General features: G+C 35.3%; 2 protein-coding genes across 2 annotated transcripts; one reads left to right on the forward strand and one right to left on the reverse strand.

Moving 5' to 3' along the window:
• The first annotated feature begins 1,790 nt into the window (after positions 1–1,790).
• On the forward strand, positions 1,791–4,230 carry LOC106107109. Its single transcript, XM_013287812.1, has 5 exons — positions 1,791–2,121; positions 2,522–2,619; positions 2,683–2,773; positions 2,859–2,936; positions 4,070–4,230. Exons 1-5 carry the CDS (start codon positions 1,857–1,859, stop codon positions 4,162–4,164), a joined length of 627 nt encoding a protein of 208 aa, XP_013143266.1. The 5' UTR covers positions 1,791–1,856; the 3' UTR covers positions 4,165–4,230.
• Positions 4,231–10,039: 5,809 nt separating this feature from the next.
• On the reverse strand, positions 10,040–11,535 carry LOC106107077 (epididymal secretory protein E1-like). Its single transcript, XM_013287781.1, has 4 exons — positions 11,442–11,535; positions 11,016–11,129; positions 10,710–10,891; positions 10,040–10,371 (listed from the first exon to the last, which is right to left on the reverse strand). The coding sequence occupies exons 1-4, from the start codon at positions 11,506–11,508 to the stop codon at positions 10,228–10,230; spliced, it is 507 nt and encodes a 168-aa protein (XP_013143235.1). The 5' UTR covers positions 11,509–11,535; the 3' UTR covers positions 10,040–10,227.
• Positions 11,536–18,200: the final 6,665 nt, after the last annotated feature.

Here is an 18,200-nt window from a genome sequence, read left to right on the forward strand (position 1 = left end):
GAGGAGTCGATTGATAAAGGTAGATAAAGGAATAGATATCTTGTTTTCAGTTGCAAGCGATGTTCAGTATGTACATTTTATTAGGTTTTACGTGAAAATTCTTAGCTATACGAATATTATATAAATTATTATAACAATCTTGCAAGACAACGTTTTTTAATGCATTTCAATGCTTCAAATTAATAAGCAGTGAAAGCGCACGGAACATGAATTTATTCATTTTTGAAATTGAAGGAATTCCCAAAGAGTTATATTACACGTCTAAAAATGCAGCAATAATTTTAAAAAGCAATATTCCAGTGAAAATGTGCATCGCCGCCGGACAGACGAGTGGCGGGGGTGACGAGGCTGGCGGGGGCAGCGGGGGGAGGGTCAGGGAGCTCAAGCAATATTTAGGTGTCAACGTCACTCAGCTTTTATTTCTTAAAAACGCCATCTAGCGAATGAAATGTGTCGCAAAGTAATTTAAAAATAACAAATAATATTAACTTTTACCCTTCGACTTCATACTTAGTGGGTGGGGAATTTAAAAAAAAACAATAATAAAAGAGCCTATGTGTTCTTCCAGAATATGTTCTATATCTGCGTCGAATTTTTATTTTGCATAAACGTAGTAACAAATGTACTGCCATACAAACTTTCGCATTTATAATATTAGTATAATTTATTACAATAACCTATGTTCTTCTGTTTTATATTTTCCGGTAAAATACATTAACGCTTTTAGCGAATGCATACTATAAAATATCATAATTAGTCCGCTAGAGGTCGCTAGGACGCTTACATTAACCTGATTAAAATGTTCTCTGTGAGTTTTTTTACAATTATTTTAACGTTAAAATGTTGGTCACAACCTCACAACACGGACACAGATTAACACTAAAGTATGCAGATAAATTATCTTCAATTTACGAACTTAAAACTAATAATTTAAGTTACTTGAATAGATAATCGTCATTTCCGACCCTTTCCAATTGAAGTGAGAAATTGTAATAAGCCTGTCTAAACAATTTTACTTTTATAACTCTGTGATCATAGATTAAATACAGACATCCTTATACATAAAATAAAATTGGAGTGTCTGTAATACCAAAGGATAAATTCCAGTTTTCGGGAAGATGATGTATTTTAACTGTGCTGACAAACATCTGTATGTATTTTTAACATTGTTATTTTAAAAGATATTTTTGACCGACTTCCCAAAAGAAGGAGGTACTCAATTCGTCTGTATGTTTATTTTTCTATTTCAAATAAAAGACAAAGGAATTTATGTGTGAATTTTCGGTTTATGCCAATTTGGATATAGACTTGATATTTCGTTATTTACCTACATTGTAGGTTAGATGTGGGCCAGTCAATTTGATTAATGCGAGGCGCGTGTTCCAGACAGCATTTTAATGGATCTGTAATTCGCTTGTGTATTTTGTTAATCAAAACATAACACAATTGCGTGCCACAACCACTTCGTGTTGTTTGGAGATTGTTTTACTTGTCAATTACGTAACTAATTCTGGATGTTTTTATTATCACTAGTTAATTTACATTGACTTGATTATATAAAAAAATTTTTTTCAGCATTACAGAGATTGTTAAATATATGAAAATTATGGGAATTAGAATTTCAATTCTATGTGAATTATTTTTTTTATTTTTGTCATTTACATTTTAATTTTATTCTATTACTAGATTTTAACTAAATAATAACGTATACAATAAATTAATTTAAAAATAAAATAAATAAAAAAAACTATTTTTGCGTTGATTTGTCTGATAATCTTCTTATATTTTTTTACATTGTAACGTCAAAGCGACGTCTGAAATAAGTCAAAATTCTTTCCTATAGAGATTTATTTACAATGCCTAAAAGTGGTACCGAGGATTTAACCAAAACCTCGGATAGAAGACCGAGGAGTGGCAGCGAAGTCAGCCCTCGTGTCCCGTTGCATTTTACCGTACACAAGCCTGGCTGCCACTTCGAGAGTTGCTGCGGCGTGTGCAATCTGTTCCCGGGCGTGCTGCTGGTTGCCTTCTGCCAGGTGCTAGTGGGCTCTGTGCTTCTCACCCTCATCCTGACTCACGGGAAGCAGTATGACAAGATACATAACACTCCGGACTCGCAGAGTTAGTTATACATTTTTGTTTTGTATTTAGAAAATTCCACTGACAATCTCGTAGCCAAGCCACTACCGGAATGAACTAAATAGTGTGGCGACCACTGTCTATATACATCCATATTTAGAGATGCGTTTCCAACCTTTAATCAACAGAGGAACGCATAAAATGCAGAGAAAGAGGATAGTTCCCCTATCTGTGCATCCCATTCCCTAAAATCCACTTCATTTTCCCCATCTTTACCTAGTAAAAAAGAGTGGAAAAGAAAAGGACTTAAATAAGGCCTCCGACACGCACTTATTAGATGAATCGCGGAATTGCTTCTACATCACGCCTGTCTTCATTGTGGTCGTGATATTGCACGTCCATTCATGCGAAGCTTAAAGCAGGCTCTACCACTATGTTGCAGTAATGAGTCTGGGCACGGGCGCCATGCTGAGCGGAGTGACGGGCGCCGGCTTTCTCCTCATCATAGTTGCTCTGACGGAGAACTGCAGAGCTATGCTGGTAAATAGCTAATGGATTGAATTGAACTGCTGTAACAGTGGGTGAAAATAAGTATGTTTTCAGATTTATTTGCTGGTGGCGATGTTTGTTCTGATGGGAATTGTTTCTCTGGCTGTAGCTAAAATTGGACGATCTTGTATACGGTTTAAAGATGGTATTCCTATTTGTATTTATAATTATTTAAATGACGTAATTAACAATGTATTATGATATTGGTAAACTTCAAGTCTTTGTTCCAGCATCAAAGATAAAAGACGAACAGCATAGATTAGTAAACCTGGCTTGTGTTAGCGGATTGTTCACGTTTTTCGGAGCAGGTTGGTGCAACATTCTTTGAAATCATTATCATTCATCATATATCATATTTATAAATGAGAAAGTTACGATGGATGGATGTTTGTTAAAGTTTGTAGCCTAAACGGCTGAACGGATCTCCATGAAATTTGGCACCGGTTTAGAGCATAGTCTGGAAGAATACATAGGCTACTTTTCATCTAGGCAATAGTTACGGTTTCCATGTGATTCATTTATTTAGTTTTTTTAATGTTCACTCGATAATTCTGCAACGGTTAAACATATCTTATTGAAATTTGGCACAGATAAAAAAAGTAAAGTATACTCCAGGTACACATGGATTAAGGTTTATGGGACGAGGTCGTGGGCAACAGCTAGTATTTATATATATGAGAGCTAAAATTTCAGTTTTTCATTTCATTTCATTGACTATGAATTGAATATTATCTACTATTCTTTGGTTTATTAAACCAATGAAAATACGCAGTTTTATAGAAAATTAGAAAATGAATATTGTTTCGATATTGTTCAAATTATTGAAATGAAGCTTTCTGTACACAGGCACACAAATTAGGTTACTTATGACGTAGTACAAATTAAAATTTTCCGAGTAAATTTACAAAATATTACCTTATTCCTTTCTCGCGTGATTACCTTGTTAATATTTAAAATATAATTCGAGCAAGACTTGTGAAAGCAAAATTATCACGTAAACTGAATTTCAAATTAAGCAAATTTTACGGAGGAGACGCATAGGAAGTTGAAATTTCCTCTTTATGTGCGTCTCCTCCTCCATCAATTAAGGGTAGGCAACGCATCTGCAATTGCAGATGTCTATGGGCAGCGGTCGCTTCGGTCGGTTTGAGGTGGCCGCTTGCTCGTTTGCCACCTTGTGTTATAAAAAAAAAACGTCTAAGTTAAAACGTTTTGGTTATTTTGTACATTTTTTGTTTTTATATTTCCTTATTATTATGAACTGTGTTGAAAATCTAAAATCTTATTTTATATAAATAAAAATCAATGGTTCTCTTCTGTGCGTTTGTAAACAAATGAACGTAGATTTAATTTTAGTAGTAACCTAAACGCAGTTTTGTTTTAAAGTTTAACTAGTAGACCACAGATTTTTGTATTTGTAACCTAAAATATTTCATTCCAGTGCTCTATTTCTTCTCTTTCGTGGTTGTGTTCAGTTTCTACCACTTCCGGTACGTGCGGCGCGCCATACTCATGCACGAGGCGGAGTGTGAGTGAACCCTTATATTTACAATTGTGTATTTATTAAAACGATGTCTCAGTTATTAAAATATTAATGAATAATACAGTTTAATATTTGTTTAATTTTAGTATCCAAATTATAAAACGAAATATTTTATGCTAATTGGGGGTCTCTTGGAAGTTGATTGCATGAGATTTTTCAATGGTTTAAAAAAATGTGGTGTTTGATAATTTGTCAGTGGCACCCGACGTTATAATTTTTACTATTATAGTAAAATGCAACTTGAATTCAATCTAGTTATATTAATATAATAAAGCGTAAACACAACTTTGTTGCCTAAGATGTCAGCAATCACAGCATATTTTCGAATAATTCTTTTTTTAATAAAAAGCCCTACACTTACGTCACGCTTTAGGCTATATATTTTCACGCCGTTAAACATAGGGGTAAATATTTTGGATAAAACCTTAATGTGGGAAAGAGACCATAAGTTGTTACCAACATCAAGGAAGTAAGGTTGCCTTGGTTTGTCATCATGTCATGGCATTTTGACATTTGCAATTGATAATTTGACACAATTTTCTTAATTTTGTGCGGATGAAGTCGCAGAGGAACAGCTAGTCAAATGTAAAATTTGTTTGAATTCAAGTTGCTTTTTTAGTATAAGCTAAAGTTAAATCCAACTTGATTGTGTTATGTTTGAGTCGATGTTTTAATTACAAACGATTTGCATTATCGGAGTATTATTGTGGCATTGTTAATGAATACCGTCCAAGTCTATTTGAATTTTAATGTACATTTTTCATTCAATTTAAATACAAAAAGGGTTCGTTGAATGTTTCGAATACAGTAAGGTTTTGCATGTCTTCGCTATTTAATATACATAAGTAACGGTTTCTTAAATGTATTCAAAAGTAAAAATACGAATCAAATAACATGATACAATTTGTAATTTGTTACCGATGTAGAACATAATCGTGTTAAATGTTGTTAATTCTGCGAGAACGGAGTCGCGTGCAAAAGCTAGTCATTGAATTTACTGACGTCAGAAAACTGTCTATAGAGATTTCAAGTTGCCCTAATCGTTTAAGGAATCTTATTAATATTATAAATGCGAAAGCTTGGATGGATGGATGTTTGTCAGTTTGTAGCCTAAACGGCTGAACGGATTTTGATGAAATTTGGCACAGGTGTAGAGGATAGTCTGAAAGAACTGTTTGTAGATTGGACTGTATGTTCTTTGTGACAGTTGAATAATACTGAATTGCTGGCAGTTAAACGGTTTATTATGACTATGCAAAAGTACAAATAGGCAACGTGTTGTCGAGGGATGGTTTTGTGTGCAACTGACTGCAGCGCGGTGTGAGGGCACGCGGGGGACGGACGAGTGCTGGAAGGGTCGGCGCTCGGCTTTATTTTAAATTCCACGCGAACGAAGTCGCGAGCGTAAGCTAATAAATTCATATATCCAAAGACTATACACATGTTATATTGCTTAGATGATGAAGGTACCAGTTGTCAATATGTAAGCATAAATTTAAATTATTTTCATGTATTTCTATCGGAATTGCGATCAATAAATCAAATTAGTGTCACAATATAGGAGAGCGAACAGAGATTTATTACTGAACCTGTGTAACGATATACTTTCATGTTATTTATGATTGCCTGGTACTTTCAACTACTTTCCCAATACAAAATGTTAAAAATACTTTCAGATCCATTAGTGGGTAAATTACAAATTAAAATATCATTCTGCTATGAAAACAATTTAATTTAGTCTCAGAGGAACACATTAAATGGATATTAAAAACAGAATTCAGTTTTTAACTTGCCGGCAATTTTGGATGGATGGATGTTGTCACATAATGTTTGTTACATGTAGAACACAGTTTGGGAAAACACATAGGCTACTTACTAAGTTGTTTTTGTATTCTGTCTTCTCGAAAGGAGTAGTTCTCAAAAGCTATTTTTCAATAAATATTAAAAACAGAGATTAGAAACCTTGACAGAAAAGTATACTTTATCTGAAATGATTAAAGGACTTAGTTGTCCTTTATTTGTCTTGAGCAGCGATTATAAAATTCTGTTACACGAAATGCAATTATTTTCAGTATGAAAATAGGAAATAACATAACAGAAAAATATTCTTTCAAAAATGTTAACGTTAAAATATAAAAATAGTTAACCATTACAATAGTAACTTAAAATAAAGTAACATGATTAAGTCTAAATTAAATTGAGTATAATTATTTCTTGTGACGTCTAACCTTCATTCGGCCTATTGTTAGAGGGAGCGCACACCTTTGACCAAACTACCGCACAACTGTTGTGCGATTGTCGATTGTTTCGCAGACAATTCAACTGTTTTGCACAAGCAATCGAGTAGCGCACCTTCATAAAGGTCATAGGAATCAAAAGGAGACTAAACAGTTGTGCTATAGTTTAGTCAAAGGTGTGCGCGCTCTTAAGAGTCCACTCAAGCACTAGGCAGCGTGACAGCGCAGACTTCGTAGAGCCTGTCACTTGACGTGACGTTGTGTTGTGGAAACAAATGAGACTCGCTGTTATCTAGATTCTAGTCTGCTTGAACGCTGCGTTTTTCTCAAGTGTCACAGACTTATTGTTTTCTGGCATAGTTTTTTTTAGTATAAAACGTACAATTAGAAATAACTGAAACCCATACATAACGGAAAATGAAAAATGTTGCATACCTCTGATGAACAGATAAGCATGTACAAAAAGGTTTTTTTTTCTTTTACGTCCCCTCCCTCGCCAAATCCACTTCTTGTTAGTAGAGTAGAGAATTTAACTTCGTGTTTAATTCGTAAAGTTTATATTTGTGTTGTCTGTGCTAATAGTCCGTGTCCGATGTTATTTAGCGACGCGGTGCAAATTCACAAATCGATAGCTCCTACGTAAACTATCGTACGTTTGTAACGCAAATATTGCAAGACAAAACCTTTAAATACGAATAATTATAACAACCAAAATGTACAGTTATTCCTCTCTCTAACCTTAATGTGTACAGATATAACTATGTTAAAAATTTCAACCTCTTAATCCTCAACGAAGTTACAGAGGTGTCGAATTGCATGCAATGAAGCGCTTCGAGGAAATAGTGTTTGGCCTTGCTCGCGTCGCCATGTGCACCGCCTCGCACCCAGATTTATAAAGTAAATTTAAAACACATAAATTGAGGTTCAAATCGTAAAATTGTGGCTTACGATAGTTTACATAGGAGCCATTTAAATTAAGTTTTCATTAGAGTTAACGCTGGCTTGCAATTAATCACGTCAGCTGCGCACAGTTTGCGATACACACTCGTTTAGTAAACGCTGAATTCTCAATGTGTTTGCTAATCGAAATAGATTTCGATGGGCGTCATTGACATTGTATTGAACTGTTTTAAATTAGGAATTTTCACAAATAAATTAACTTGACGTACAAAATGTGGGTACTCTGAACTATTTAAAAACTTTTTAATACGTTTATACAATTGCATTATAAATTCATCGACTTCAAATGAACGGACAATAATAGCGGCCGCAGCCACATTCAGCATTGATCGAATGCACTTGATTTATTTATTGAATGTTACAATTCGCCATATTAGGGTAATACAAATAAAACATGTAACGTTAGTCACATAATGAGCGTTAGTGGTGCAGTAGGTAACGGCGGACTTGGAACCTACACGTCCGGTTTCCCCGTCATGTAAGCAGAAATAACGCCGGAATTGCTTCCATTTCACGTCTGTCTTCTGTGTGGTCGGTCAGCGGGCGAGCCGGCACTACCACTATAGTGCGAAGATGTTAAAGCGGGCTCTACCACTGGTTGTCTAACCAAGAATATAAAATCCTAACCTGAAGTTTCAATTTTTATTACGTTTTTTTTTAATGAACGTGAAGATTTAGTTCCGTATTTTCCCGTAAAATGAGGATTATATTTCTGTGACTGTAATTAATACTATTTTTTAAGTGCAGCAAACATAATAACGCTTTCATACGTTCAGAAATAAAAATATAACCAGTTCCTATTCGAAGCGGGGAAAAAACATCGCGAATGACCTCAATACGGAAATTGATATGTTTGTACTTTTTAAATAAATCATGTGAAAGTCGACTCTTCTTTTCCGGACGTTTTTAATTTAAAGCAAACGAGGAATAAACAGAATGAGAAAATAAAAAATTGGTTGATTGGTTTACGAAATAACTGTTGTATAATCTTCAACTTTTACTTGGCTATGACTAAATCTAACAATGTAGAGAAAAGGGCGAAAAAACAACTTGGTAAAAGGAAACAAAACGCTTAACAACAAAAAAATTAAACTATCTCGTCCTACCACTGTGAATTTCAGCCTGAATTCTTTTCTACTGTCTGATATTTCTTATAACAAAACTGTAAACACAATGGTCAATTCATAAAATAAATGTCAAACATCAACAGAAAAGTACTGCTATTATGTTGCATAAAGCTATCCATTAATTATTGTCGAATGAACACAATACAATGGTGTGTCTTACTGGAATGCTTTTAAAAAATACCTTCACTAAAAATGACAAATAAATTAATAGGAAAAGATAGTAAAAAATATTTGGTTCTAAGAAATCTAATCTTGCTGACGACTATAGAATAGAAATATAAATGATATTATTAAGTGAAGAAATAAAGACAAACACACTATATTTATTTATTTATAGTTAATTTTATTAACCTGTTCTCATGTAAGTGTAATCTTTAAAATGTCAAAACATAAATACATCTTGCTTCTTTCCTGCTAGTGGCTTCCAGCATTGCAATTGTTTCCAATTTCCATACTCCCTAAGTTAATTACCGTAAAATTATATAGCCTAAAGCGTGTCGTAAGTGTAGGGCTTTTCATTTAAAAAAATATAAAAATATATACTGCAATTGATCCAACCTTACGCTTTATGCTTTATTATATTACGAGCTATTGCCCGCGACTTCGTCCGCGTGGTATTAGAAAACATACGAACTACATAAATTACAAAAAAACTACGTATCCCTCGGGAACCGGACATTTCTCTGGGATGAAGCTTATTCCATGTGTACTCCAGACTTTGTTTTATATCTGTGCCAAATTTCAATAAGAAATGTTGAACCGTTGCAGAATGATCGAGTGAACATTAAAAAACTAAATTAATGAATCCCACGGGAACCGTAACTATTCCCGGAATAAAAAGTAGCCTATGTGTTCTTCCAGACAATGCTCTAAACCTGTGCCAAATTTCATGGAGATCCGTTCAGCCGTTTAGGCTACAAACGCTAACACCCATCCATCTAAACTTTCGCATTTATAATATTAGTAAGATAAGTATATAGAGTAGATATATATTGTATGTTATGTAGTAGATGTAGGTTATGACAGACAGAACTCTCCAATATATATGTTTAATAATTATTTTTTACATTTCATTCTTTTCATATAAACCCCTTCCCTCCAAACTACTGCCTTTTATTTATTGTTATCAGTGCGGACGTAACCATTCACCTGCTGTCAATCTATGCCCCATGTTCACACTTTTGACAGCTCACAGATTAAAAAGTCCCGGTAACGGATTTTTTGTTTGTTGATTTCTAAAATGCACGGCCAGTGATTGGTTTGTTATTACTAGCATAGTTTGAAATGATTACATCTTACTAATATTATAAATGCGAAAGTTTCGATGGATGGATGTTTGTTACTTTGTAGCCTAAACGGCTAAACGGATCTCGGTGAAATTTTACGTAGATGTAGAGGATAGTCTGGAAGGACATATAGGCTATTAACTTTTGTATTTTTTAATTCCATGCGGACGGAGTCGCGGTCGAAAGCTAATCTTTTATAATTAAGATATCACTATTATAAGAATTTCAACTTTATCGTCGATTTAAATAAAAATATACTTTAGTGTTATGAACAATTTATTAAGACCACTTTTTAAATATTCAAAAATGTATGACAAATGATTGATACATGCATTACAATTATAAAATTAAACAATTATTTAAAAATCACAGTTGCGAGTTGTTTCTTGAGTTGTCAATAGATGGCATTAGGGAGGTATGTGACATCATACGATAGATGGCGTTGTCTATTGACCTTCGATACCACGGGGAAGTTCGCTCTCGCCGTCGATGAATTTGCCAGAGCGGCTGATGCGGATGGGCACGCGCACGCACACTACAGCCTGGTTTCTGTCGTCTACAATCCTGAACTCAATAGTCGCAGAAGTACCCTGGAAAAACAAGCCATATGTTAATATGAAATTATAACTTTAAACGGTAAAAAAAAACGTTATCTTCCGTTATATCAAAATAAATATTCTAGGTTTCGGGAAGATGATGTATTTGCGTTGCTAAAAACACAAATCGCTTTTAAAATAAATTGTCTATCTGTCTGTCTGTTTGTCTGCAAGCCGCGTTTGTTCCACGTGATCTCCGAAACTGCTAGGCCAATTTCGACGGGACTTTCATATAACTATATAGGGCATATTATAGGCTACTTTTTTAAAATTCCGCGCTGTCAAATTTACGCTAACGAAGTTTACGGCGATAGCTCGTGTAAAAGTATTACCACAGGGAACCAGGACTCGATAAACATTCTAAGGGTGTAGTTGACGCTGGTGCCGGAGCTGACGGGGCAGCGCGTGTTGGTGAGGAAGTTGCATGTGTTGGCATTGTTGCCTAGGTTGTAGGGCACCGGCACAGCGCCTAGATACGCCGTCGCCAGTGTGCGCATCGACTGCAAGTTGCGAGCTAACAAGGACAGTGAGAACATATTAGTATAACATATTTTATAGTTGACAATGTTCCACGTGAAGAAAGGTTAAATTCCATGATTGTATAGGAAAGAAGAAACTGTCTAGTTCTGTATACTCACGAGCTCTGAAGGTCATGTGGATGACGGCGTCGCGCAGCTGCTGCAGCACACAGGGCGGGTTATTGCAGCCCTCGATGCGTGTGCTCTGCGGCAGCGCGCCCGAGTGGTGTACACCTGTGTAACATACCATATAGTTATTGTTTTTAGAACTACATTAAATTTAAAAAACTTAATGATAAAAATAAAATTACTAAATTGACTATATGTGTCATCACTTTCATGGCAACAACAATCATAGTAAGAAAATTAAAATCACAGCTAAACCTAGCAATTTAAGTAAATGTATCTAGTTTAAACTATACAATAAGTAGTGATTAGTTCTAGTTCATGTCTAGCATTTGTAATTTGTCTAATCAATAGTTTAAATGTAAAAAGCCTTAAATCTTTAGGATTGCTCTTAACAATAGACTAGGAAGTTATACTTACAGCGTTGTACATTGGTGGCATCAGCGACAGCCAGGGCGAGGCACAAAGCGATCACGAATTTCATCATTCTGTTGTTTGTGGTACCAGATACTTCTGCAACTTGATTTGATACATTGTAAGTGATATTTTCAGTTTTTATACAAAACTCTTATCATACAGGTGTGCAGTATCTCAGTGGGTGATGTTAATTAGTGATTAATTTTAATGTTATCTGTTGACGACAGAACTGTTGCAGTCTTCCATATCTGAGATTTATAACAGTGGGAGACGCCAGCATAACTGCTGCACTATAAGGCAGGCTGCTTTACCGCAATTCCTCAACCACACAGAAGACAGGCATCAAGTTTTTTTTTATAATATAAAGTGAAAAAAGAGCAAGCGGCCAACTGAATCCACCGAAATGGAAAGTGACCGCTGCCCAAAACATCCGCAATTGCAGATGCGTTACCTACCTTAAATGGACGGAGGAGGAGACACACATAAAGAGGACATTTCTCCTTCCTATGCATCTCCTCCACCGTTAAATTCACTTTTCCTTCCCATCCTTTCCTCTTAAGAAAAGGGTGGAAAGGGAAAGGGACTAAAATTAGGCCTGCGGCACCAAACTTATCAGACGAAACGCGGAATTGCTTCCTCTTCACGCCTGTTTTCTGTGTGGTCGTGATATTAAACCAGGCGAGCCGGCCCTATAGTGCGAAGATGTTAAAGCTGGCTCTATCGACATCTAATTTTTGGAAGCAATTCTGCGTTTCATCTGTTGAGTGCGTGTATAAATTCCCTTTCCCTTCTCTCCCTTTTATATGTGTCGTCCGTCGATAAATGTAAGCAACGCGTCTAATTATTACAAAGAGAAAACGTTAATTAGACATAAAAACTACTTCGAATGAGACCATATGATTGGTAGTAGCCCCTCCATATACCTAGCGTAGATCATCTACTATTACTGTCCTTTCGCCCGCTGCAATACTAAAGAAATGCAATAAAGGGAAGGAATTAACCTCCGCTTCTGCAGAGGTGAAGCCCTTCGCCTCCGTATCCGTATCCGCTTCCGTTAAAGTAGCCTCCGTTACAACTCTAATTCTGACTAACAGGCGTGGGTACGGTAAGCTCTCTACCCATGGAGGGATTAGAAAGCAGAGTCAATTCATAAAAAGGACTATAAAATAAGTCAGTGAAGTAAATAATATGTCATTTTGGTATGGACATAATCAAAGATAAACAATTATGCAGGTGTGAACTGTAATCACGGCCTGATATCTTAAAGACTAGACTTTTGTTAATTCGAGTTTATTGACTTAATATTTGTAGGCCGATGTGATTTAGATTAGTAATTAGAAATTAAATCGATTTTCCAGATTGTCGTCCTCCATCACGTCTATCGATAGAATCTAAGTATACTACGAACTGCTATTTTTTTTATAATATAAGGAGGCAAACGAGCAAGCGGCCACCTGAATCCACCGAAATGGAAAGCGACCGCTACCCATAAACATCCACAATTGCAGATGCGTTGCCTACCCTTCATTAAGGGAGGAGGAGACGCACATAAAGAGGACATTTCCCCTTCCTATGCGTCTCCTCCACCGTCAAATCTATTTTTCCTTGCCATCCTTTCCTCTTAAGAAATGGGTGGAAAGGGAAAGGGACTACAATTAGGCCTCCGGCACCACACTCATAAGACTGTACGATGAATTGCTTCCACTTCACGCCTGTTTTCTGTGTGGTCATGGTAGTACACCGGGCGAGCCGACCAACACATAACATTGGGACTAATCTCGTTTTACTTACAGAAAGTGACAATTAAACGAATTGGACTTGCATAATCCTATCACCGAAATCATTATGAGGATTCGTACAATGTACGGTTGCGGTATTTCACGGTGTTTCACTTCAGGCAAAATTGCCTTGTTCATTGCAACGAGACCAACTTCGCCTTCTACAAATAACTATTTAGATAGCAGCGAGTGGAAACGAAGGGATAATAATAAAAAGAAACCAGCCGTGTATCACAAACAGACTTTTTTCTTACACACGCGTATAAGCTGCATTGTATTGATTTTTGTTCCGCATGTTACAAAATGATTAAACTATTGTAGCTTTATAGGTACACCAACAGTATCCTCGACTATACATATCCGCAAGTTACCCTTCTGTCAGTTGAGCAAAGCAATAAAATTTACTGGCCACCATTCCAGTCTACAGAATTAATTAAAAATAGAATTCTGTAATCTTTCAATCAGTCATATTGTAAATAGTCTGCAGGTGTTAAAATCAACGTCCTGTTATCAAAAACGTTATCAATCACTGCCCAAATAACAACTAATACACTTATCTCACGGATCATCGCTTGTTGTTATACGAACTGTGTTGATTGGTTTCCGATTACTATACAATGTTATTTTGTTTATCGGCCGAATACTGAACCACTTATTAAATACTAGCGTTCCCGTGAGATTTTACATTCGTTAAATTCTCAATTACACATGTCAAAATTACCGTTACCATAATAACCTTGCTTCCCTCATGTTGGTAGCTTGTAGTTTATGGTCCCTTTCCCACATAATGGTTTTTATACAAAATATTTACCCCCTAAGTTTAATGGCGTAAAAATATATAGCCTATAGCGTGACGTAAGTGTAGGGCTTTTTATTAAGGAGATAATTATTTGTAAATTATGCTGTGATTGCTGAAATCTTAGGAAACAAAAAAGTGTGTGTTTATGTTTTATTATAATAGTATAGAAGTATATATGTAACATAGCAGCGTTAAAAAAGACCACGCTTAAACTCAAAGTAGATTCAAACATCTATCAGATTGTAAGCGGTGCCTATAGCGTTTAAAATTCGTTTTAATATTTGGCCGTTAGTAAATAGGTGTTCTTCTCTTATAAATTTTAAAACGGGAAGTGTCGGTGGCTTAGAGGTGGCACTTGTCTTGTAATTTACATGTCTTGGGTTCGAATGTGCGGAGCTGGTGATGAAGATGATGATGGGTATATACACTGTTGTAACAAAACAAGATGTTCGCATACTTTATTATACCGTCTCTAGATTGTTCATTTTACGATACAATATTAAAGACTTGATTTTTTGTTTTCATAGCAAGTCAGTTCAGTAAATTTCATTCCAATACTTGAGTCTTTTGTCGCTTTTGTCGTAGTTTTTATAGTTTCGTATAATTTGTTGCCATTGTCGAGTATTGTGTTCATTCGACAATAATTAATGGATAGCTTTATGCAACATAATAGCAGTACTTTTCTTTTGACAGTTGTCGTTTATTTCAGGAAGACGGTAAAGAATATTTTCAGTTTTATACATTTGCTACTTTATATCAATTTCCAACCACAGATCTTAAGATATTTCTTATAATAATCACTAAATTCTCTGTTAAAGTTTAGCTCTCTCAAGTATTTATTAATTAGCCATGTCTACAATAGCTGTAACTCTGTGGTCCGCAGACGGATGGACTGCGTAAGTCACAGCTGTCAGTCGCAATTAGACCGGCCGTCAGAACTGGTCAGAAGTGACGGATACAAAGCTGTTTCACGGAGATTTGTATTGACTAAACTGCGGTTTGGTTAGTACAAATCTAACAATTTAACCACAAAACTAGTGTGATTAACAAATGATGTTCTCTCTTTCATTCGTATGGATAACAAAAGAGACGACGATATATAAATGTCACTGCAGTCAACTCGCAGTTGTGTCGCCTTAATGGTTAAATTGCCGCGAAATTATATTTTACTAGCTGTTCCCCTGCGACTTCATCCGCACAAAATTAAGAAAACTGTGTCAAATTATCAATTGCAAATGTCAAAATGCCATGACATGATGACAAACCATGGCAACCTTGCTTCCTTGATGTTGGCAGTAACTTATTGTCTCTTTCCCACATTAGGGTTTTTACACAAAATATTTACCCCTAAGTTTAATTACGTGAAAATATATAGCCTAAAGCGTGACGTAAGTGTAGGGCTTTTTATTAAAAAAAGAATTAATCAAAAATATGCTGTAATTGCTGACATCTTAGGCAACAAAGAAGTGTGTGTTACGCTTTATTATAAAAGTATAGAAGTATAGATTATTTCAATCTACACCGAAGTTAATCTAAAAGAATTCACCGAGATTGCTTGTAACGTTCAAGACTACAATAACTAAAAAAAAAGGGTAAAGATTAGTTACCTAATTACTTAGTTTCTTTTGATATTTCAAGATTCAACCATGTTGTTAGAAGAAACGTGCACTTTAAGCATAAAGGCTGTGCGAACCTTTGACAGAACGTTCTGAACATGAATCACTTACTGCAGTCTTTATTTAGTCTCAAAGGTAGACTTAGTGTTGACTTGATGGTCTCTGAGTGCGGTACATAATTCTAGGAACTTGTGAAGAAGCAAATTAACAAAGTGACTTATGAAAAGGAGTACAAAAGTTACACTCCTCTATCTTCAGTCGACTTCACAGATTCAACAAAGAGAACTCGAGTTATATCTCACTTGTCAGTTCATTAACTTTATACTTTGTATTACAATTTACAAACATTAGTTAGGGCATACGTCTTTGACTAAACTATTCATGTAAGCTTATAGAAATCAAAGCGAGACTAAAGGGTTGTGCGATAGTTTAGTCAAAGGTGTACTCAAGCTCTTAAACACGAAGTTACGTAGTTACGAACCAAAGAATCATACTAAAATGATAAATTCGAAAGTTTAGATGGATGTTTGTTAGAATTTGTAGCCTAAATGGCTAAGGGATTTCGATTAAATTTCATACAGATGTAGAGGATAGTCTGAAGGGACACAAGCTCATTTGTTTTTTAATACCACGCGAACGGAGTCGCGGGCGAAAGCTAGTAATAAATAAAGTGAATTGCAAAAACACAATAAATAAGATATATTAGCTTATAACTTGTGTGTGTTAAAGGTCACTGAAGTATCAAAGTGTTCAAGACAGTGGAAAACAAACAGCGAGTCGGGGCTATTGTGATCCACGCTCCCCTTTGTCCGAGTATAAGGCTTTATTGTATTGAGCAGGTAAATAGTTACTACTCTAAAGAACTATTACATCCACAATAACCTACTTCAATACAATTACCTGAAAACTATTTTATAACAACTGTTTTCTTTTGTATGTTGTTTCACTATCATAGTGATTACCAATCACATCTAGAAGTCTTTAAATTAACATGTTATGCGACGTAATGATGGGGACATAAACCAGAAAGTGTTAAGACTGAATGTGGATGGCTACAAAAGAAGAGGAAGACCGAAGAAAGTATGGATGGATTGTGTGAAAGAGGATATGCTTAAGAAATGAGTGGATTCAGATATGACGGCTGATAGAGATGTATGGAAGAGCAGCACATACTGTACCGACCCTCCGTTAGGGATAAGGGCAAGTGGATGATAATCTAGAAGTCTTTAAATGGTACCTTGAGTCAATTTCTTACTACTTTTAAACAATAGGTCACACTTAGGGATATTTAAAAGTTGTAAATAGTCGAAATCAGCCTTTGACTACTTGAATTTTCCAAATCAGTATCGCACACGTGCGTGCTTTGATTAAATTTGTTATTACTTAAACTTTGGCTTATTTCGTCATTCTAACATTTTGGCTTAGCACAGGTGTTGGCTGTCTAAAATATAACTAATCTAGGATACCTAAATTGAGATAATTTGTTATATTCTAGACCTAAATTGCTTATTTTAGTAATTTTACGACCTAAAGTTGCCTTATATTTGAATTTAGGATATATACTGTTTCTCGTTCATTTTCTTTGATAATATAAATAAATCAGTATGTTTTTGTACTTGTGTGCAGGAGAAACTAACAATAATTGATACATAAGCTAGTTTTATATTGATTGTTACCTGAGCGTCAGTCACCTGGAAAGTGAATCATTCACTAAAGTGTTGTTTTGTTCTTTGATTCTTTTGTATATTTATCTATGTCTTGCTGCTGTGTTAACAAATTTTAAGACAGGCGTTTAGTTGAATTTTTCTCAAACAGTTTTCGAATTCACAGACTCTAACTCTTTTTACTTATCCGTGACAAAGGTAAGGAATGTTCTAGATATTATTCAATATCAATGTACATTCTCTCCCAAACTAGTATGGAGCTGAATTGAAATTGTAGTTATAACAATATGTATTCACTGAATCCCTTACGAGACAGACAAAAATAGAACTAGCTTCTCGGTAATGTTGTAGCATTAGAACTTGGTATAGTTTACGAACAGCACCTACTTTTACATGATTCATCACACTGGGTTTATCTCAGTCTACGTTGGAAGTTTTCGTCCTCCAGTATCTATCTTCAAGTATTCTCATTTCGTAATCAAGGCACCTTTCCTATACATGTCTTCGCACATCAATTAAATTACATCATTTAACTATTATTTATTAAATGCAAAATTTCACTTGTGACTTAGTCTTTGTGGAATTATAAATAACAAAAAAAAACAAAAGTAAGTGCTTGTGTGTAAGCTTATATGTTCTTTCATACCATATCATTGGGATGCCATGAGCCGTTTAGGCGGCAAAATCTAACTACCATTCAACTATCTAAAATTTCGCATTTATAACATAAATAAGATAGCGAATGCTCCAACCTAAACGGGAAGGCAATGTCTCGCGTACATAATGTCGCAAAGATTGCTTCACATTAGGCTCGTGATCTCGAGAATGGAAAGGGTTGACTAAGTTTCACTTCTGCAACAATTTGATATCTTATATTTCAAAAGAATTATTCTGTAAGGTTATGG

The sequence above is a fragment of the Papilio polytes genome, unplaced genomic scaffold (genome assembly GCF_000836215.1).
Source record: "Papilio polytes unplaced genomic scaffold, Ppol_1.0 DF824269.1, whole genome shotgun sequence".
Taxonomy (NCBI): domain Eukaryota; kingdom Metazoa; phylum Arthropoda; class Insecta; order Lepidoptera; family Papilionidae; genus Papilio; species Papilio polytes.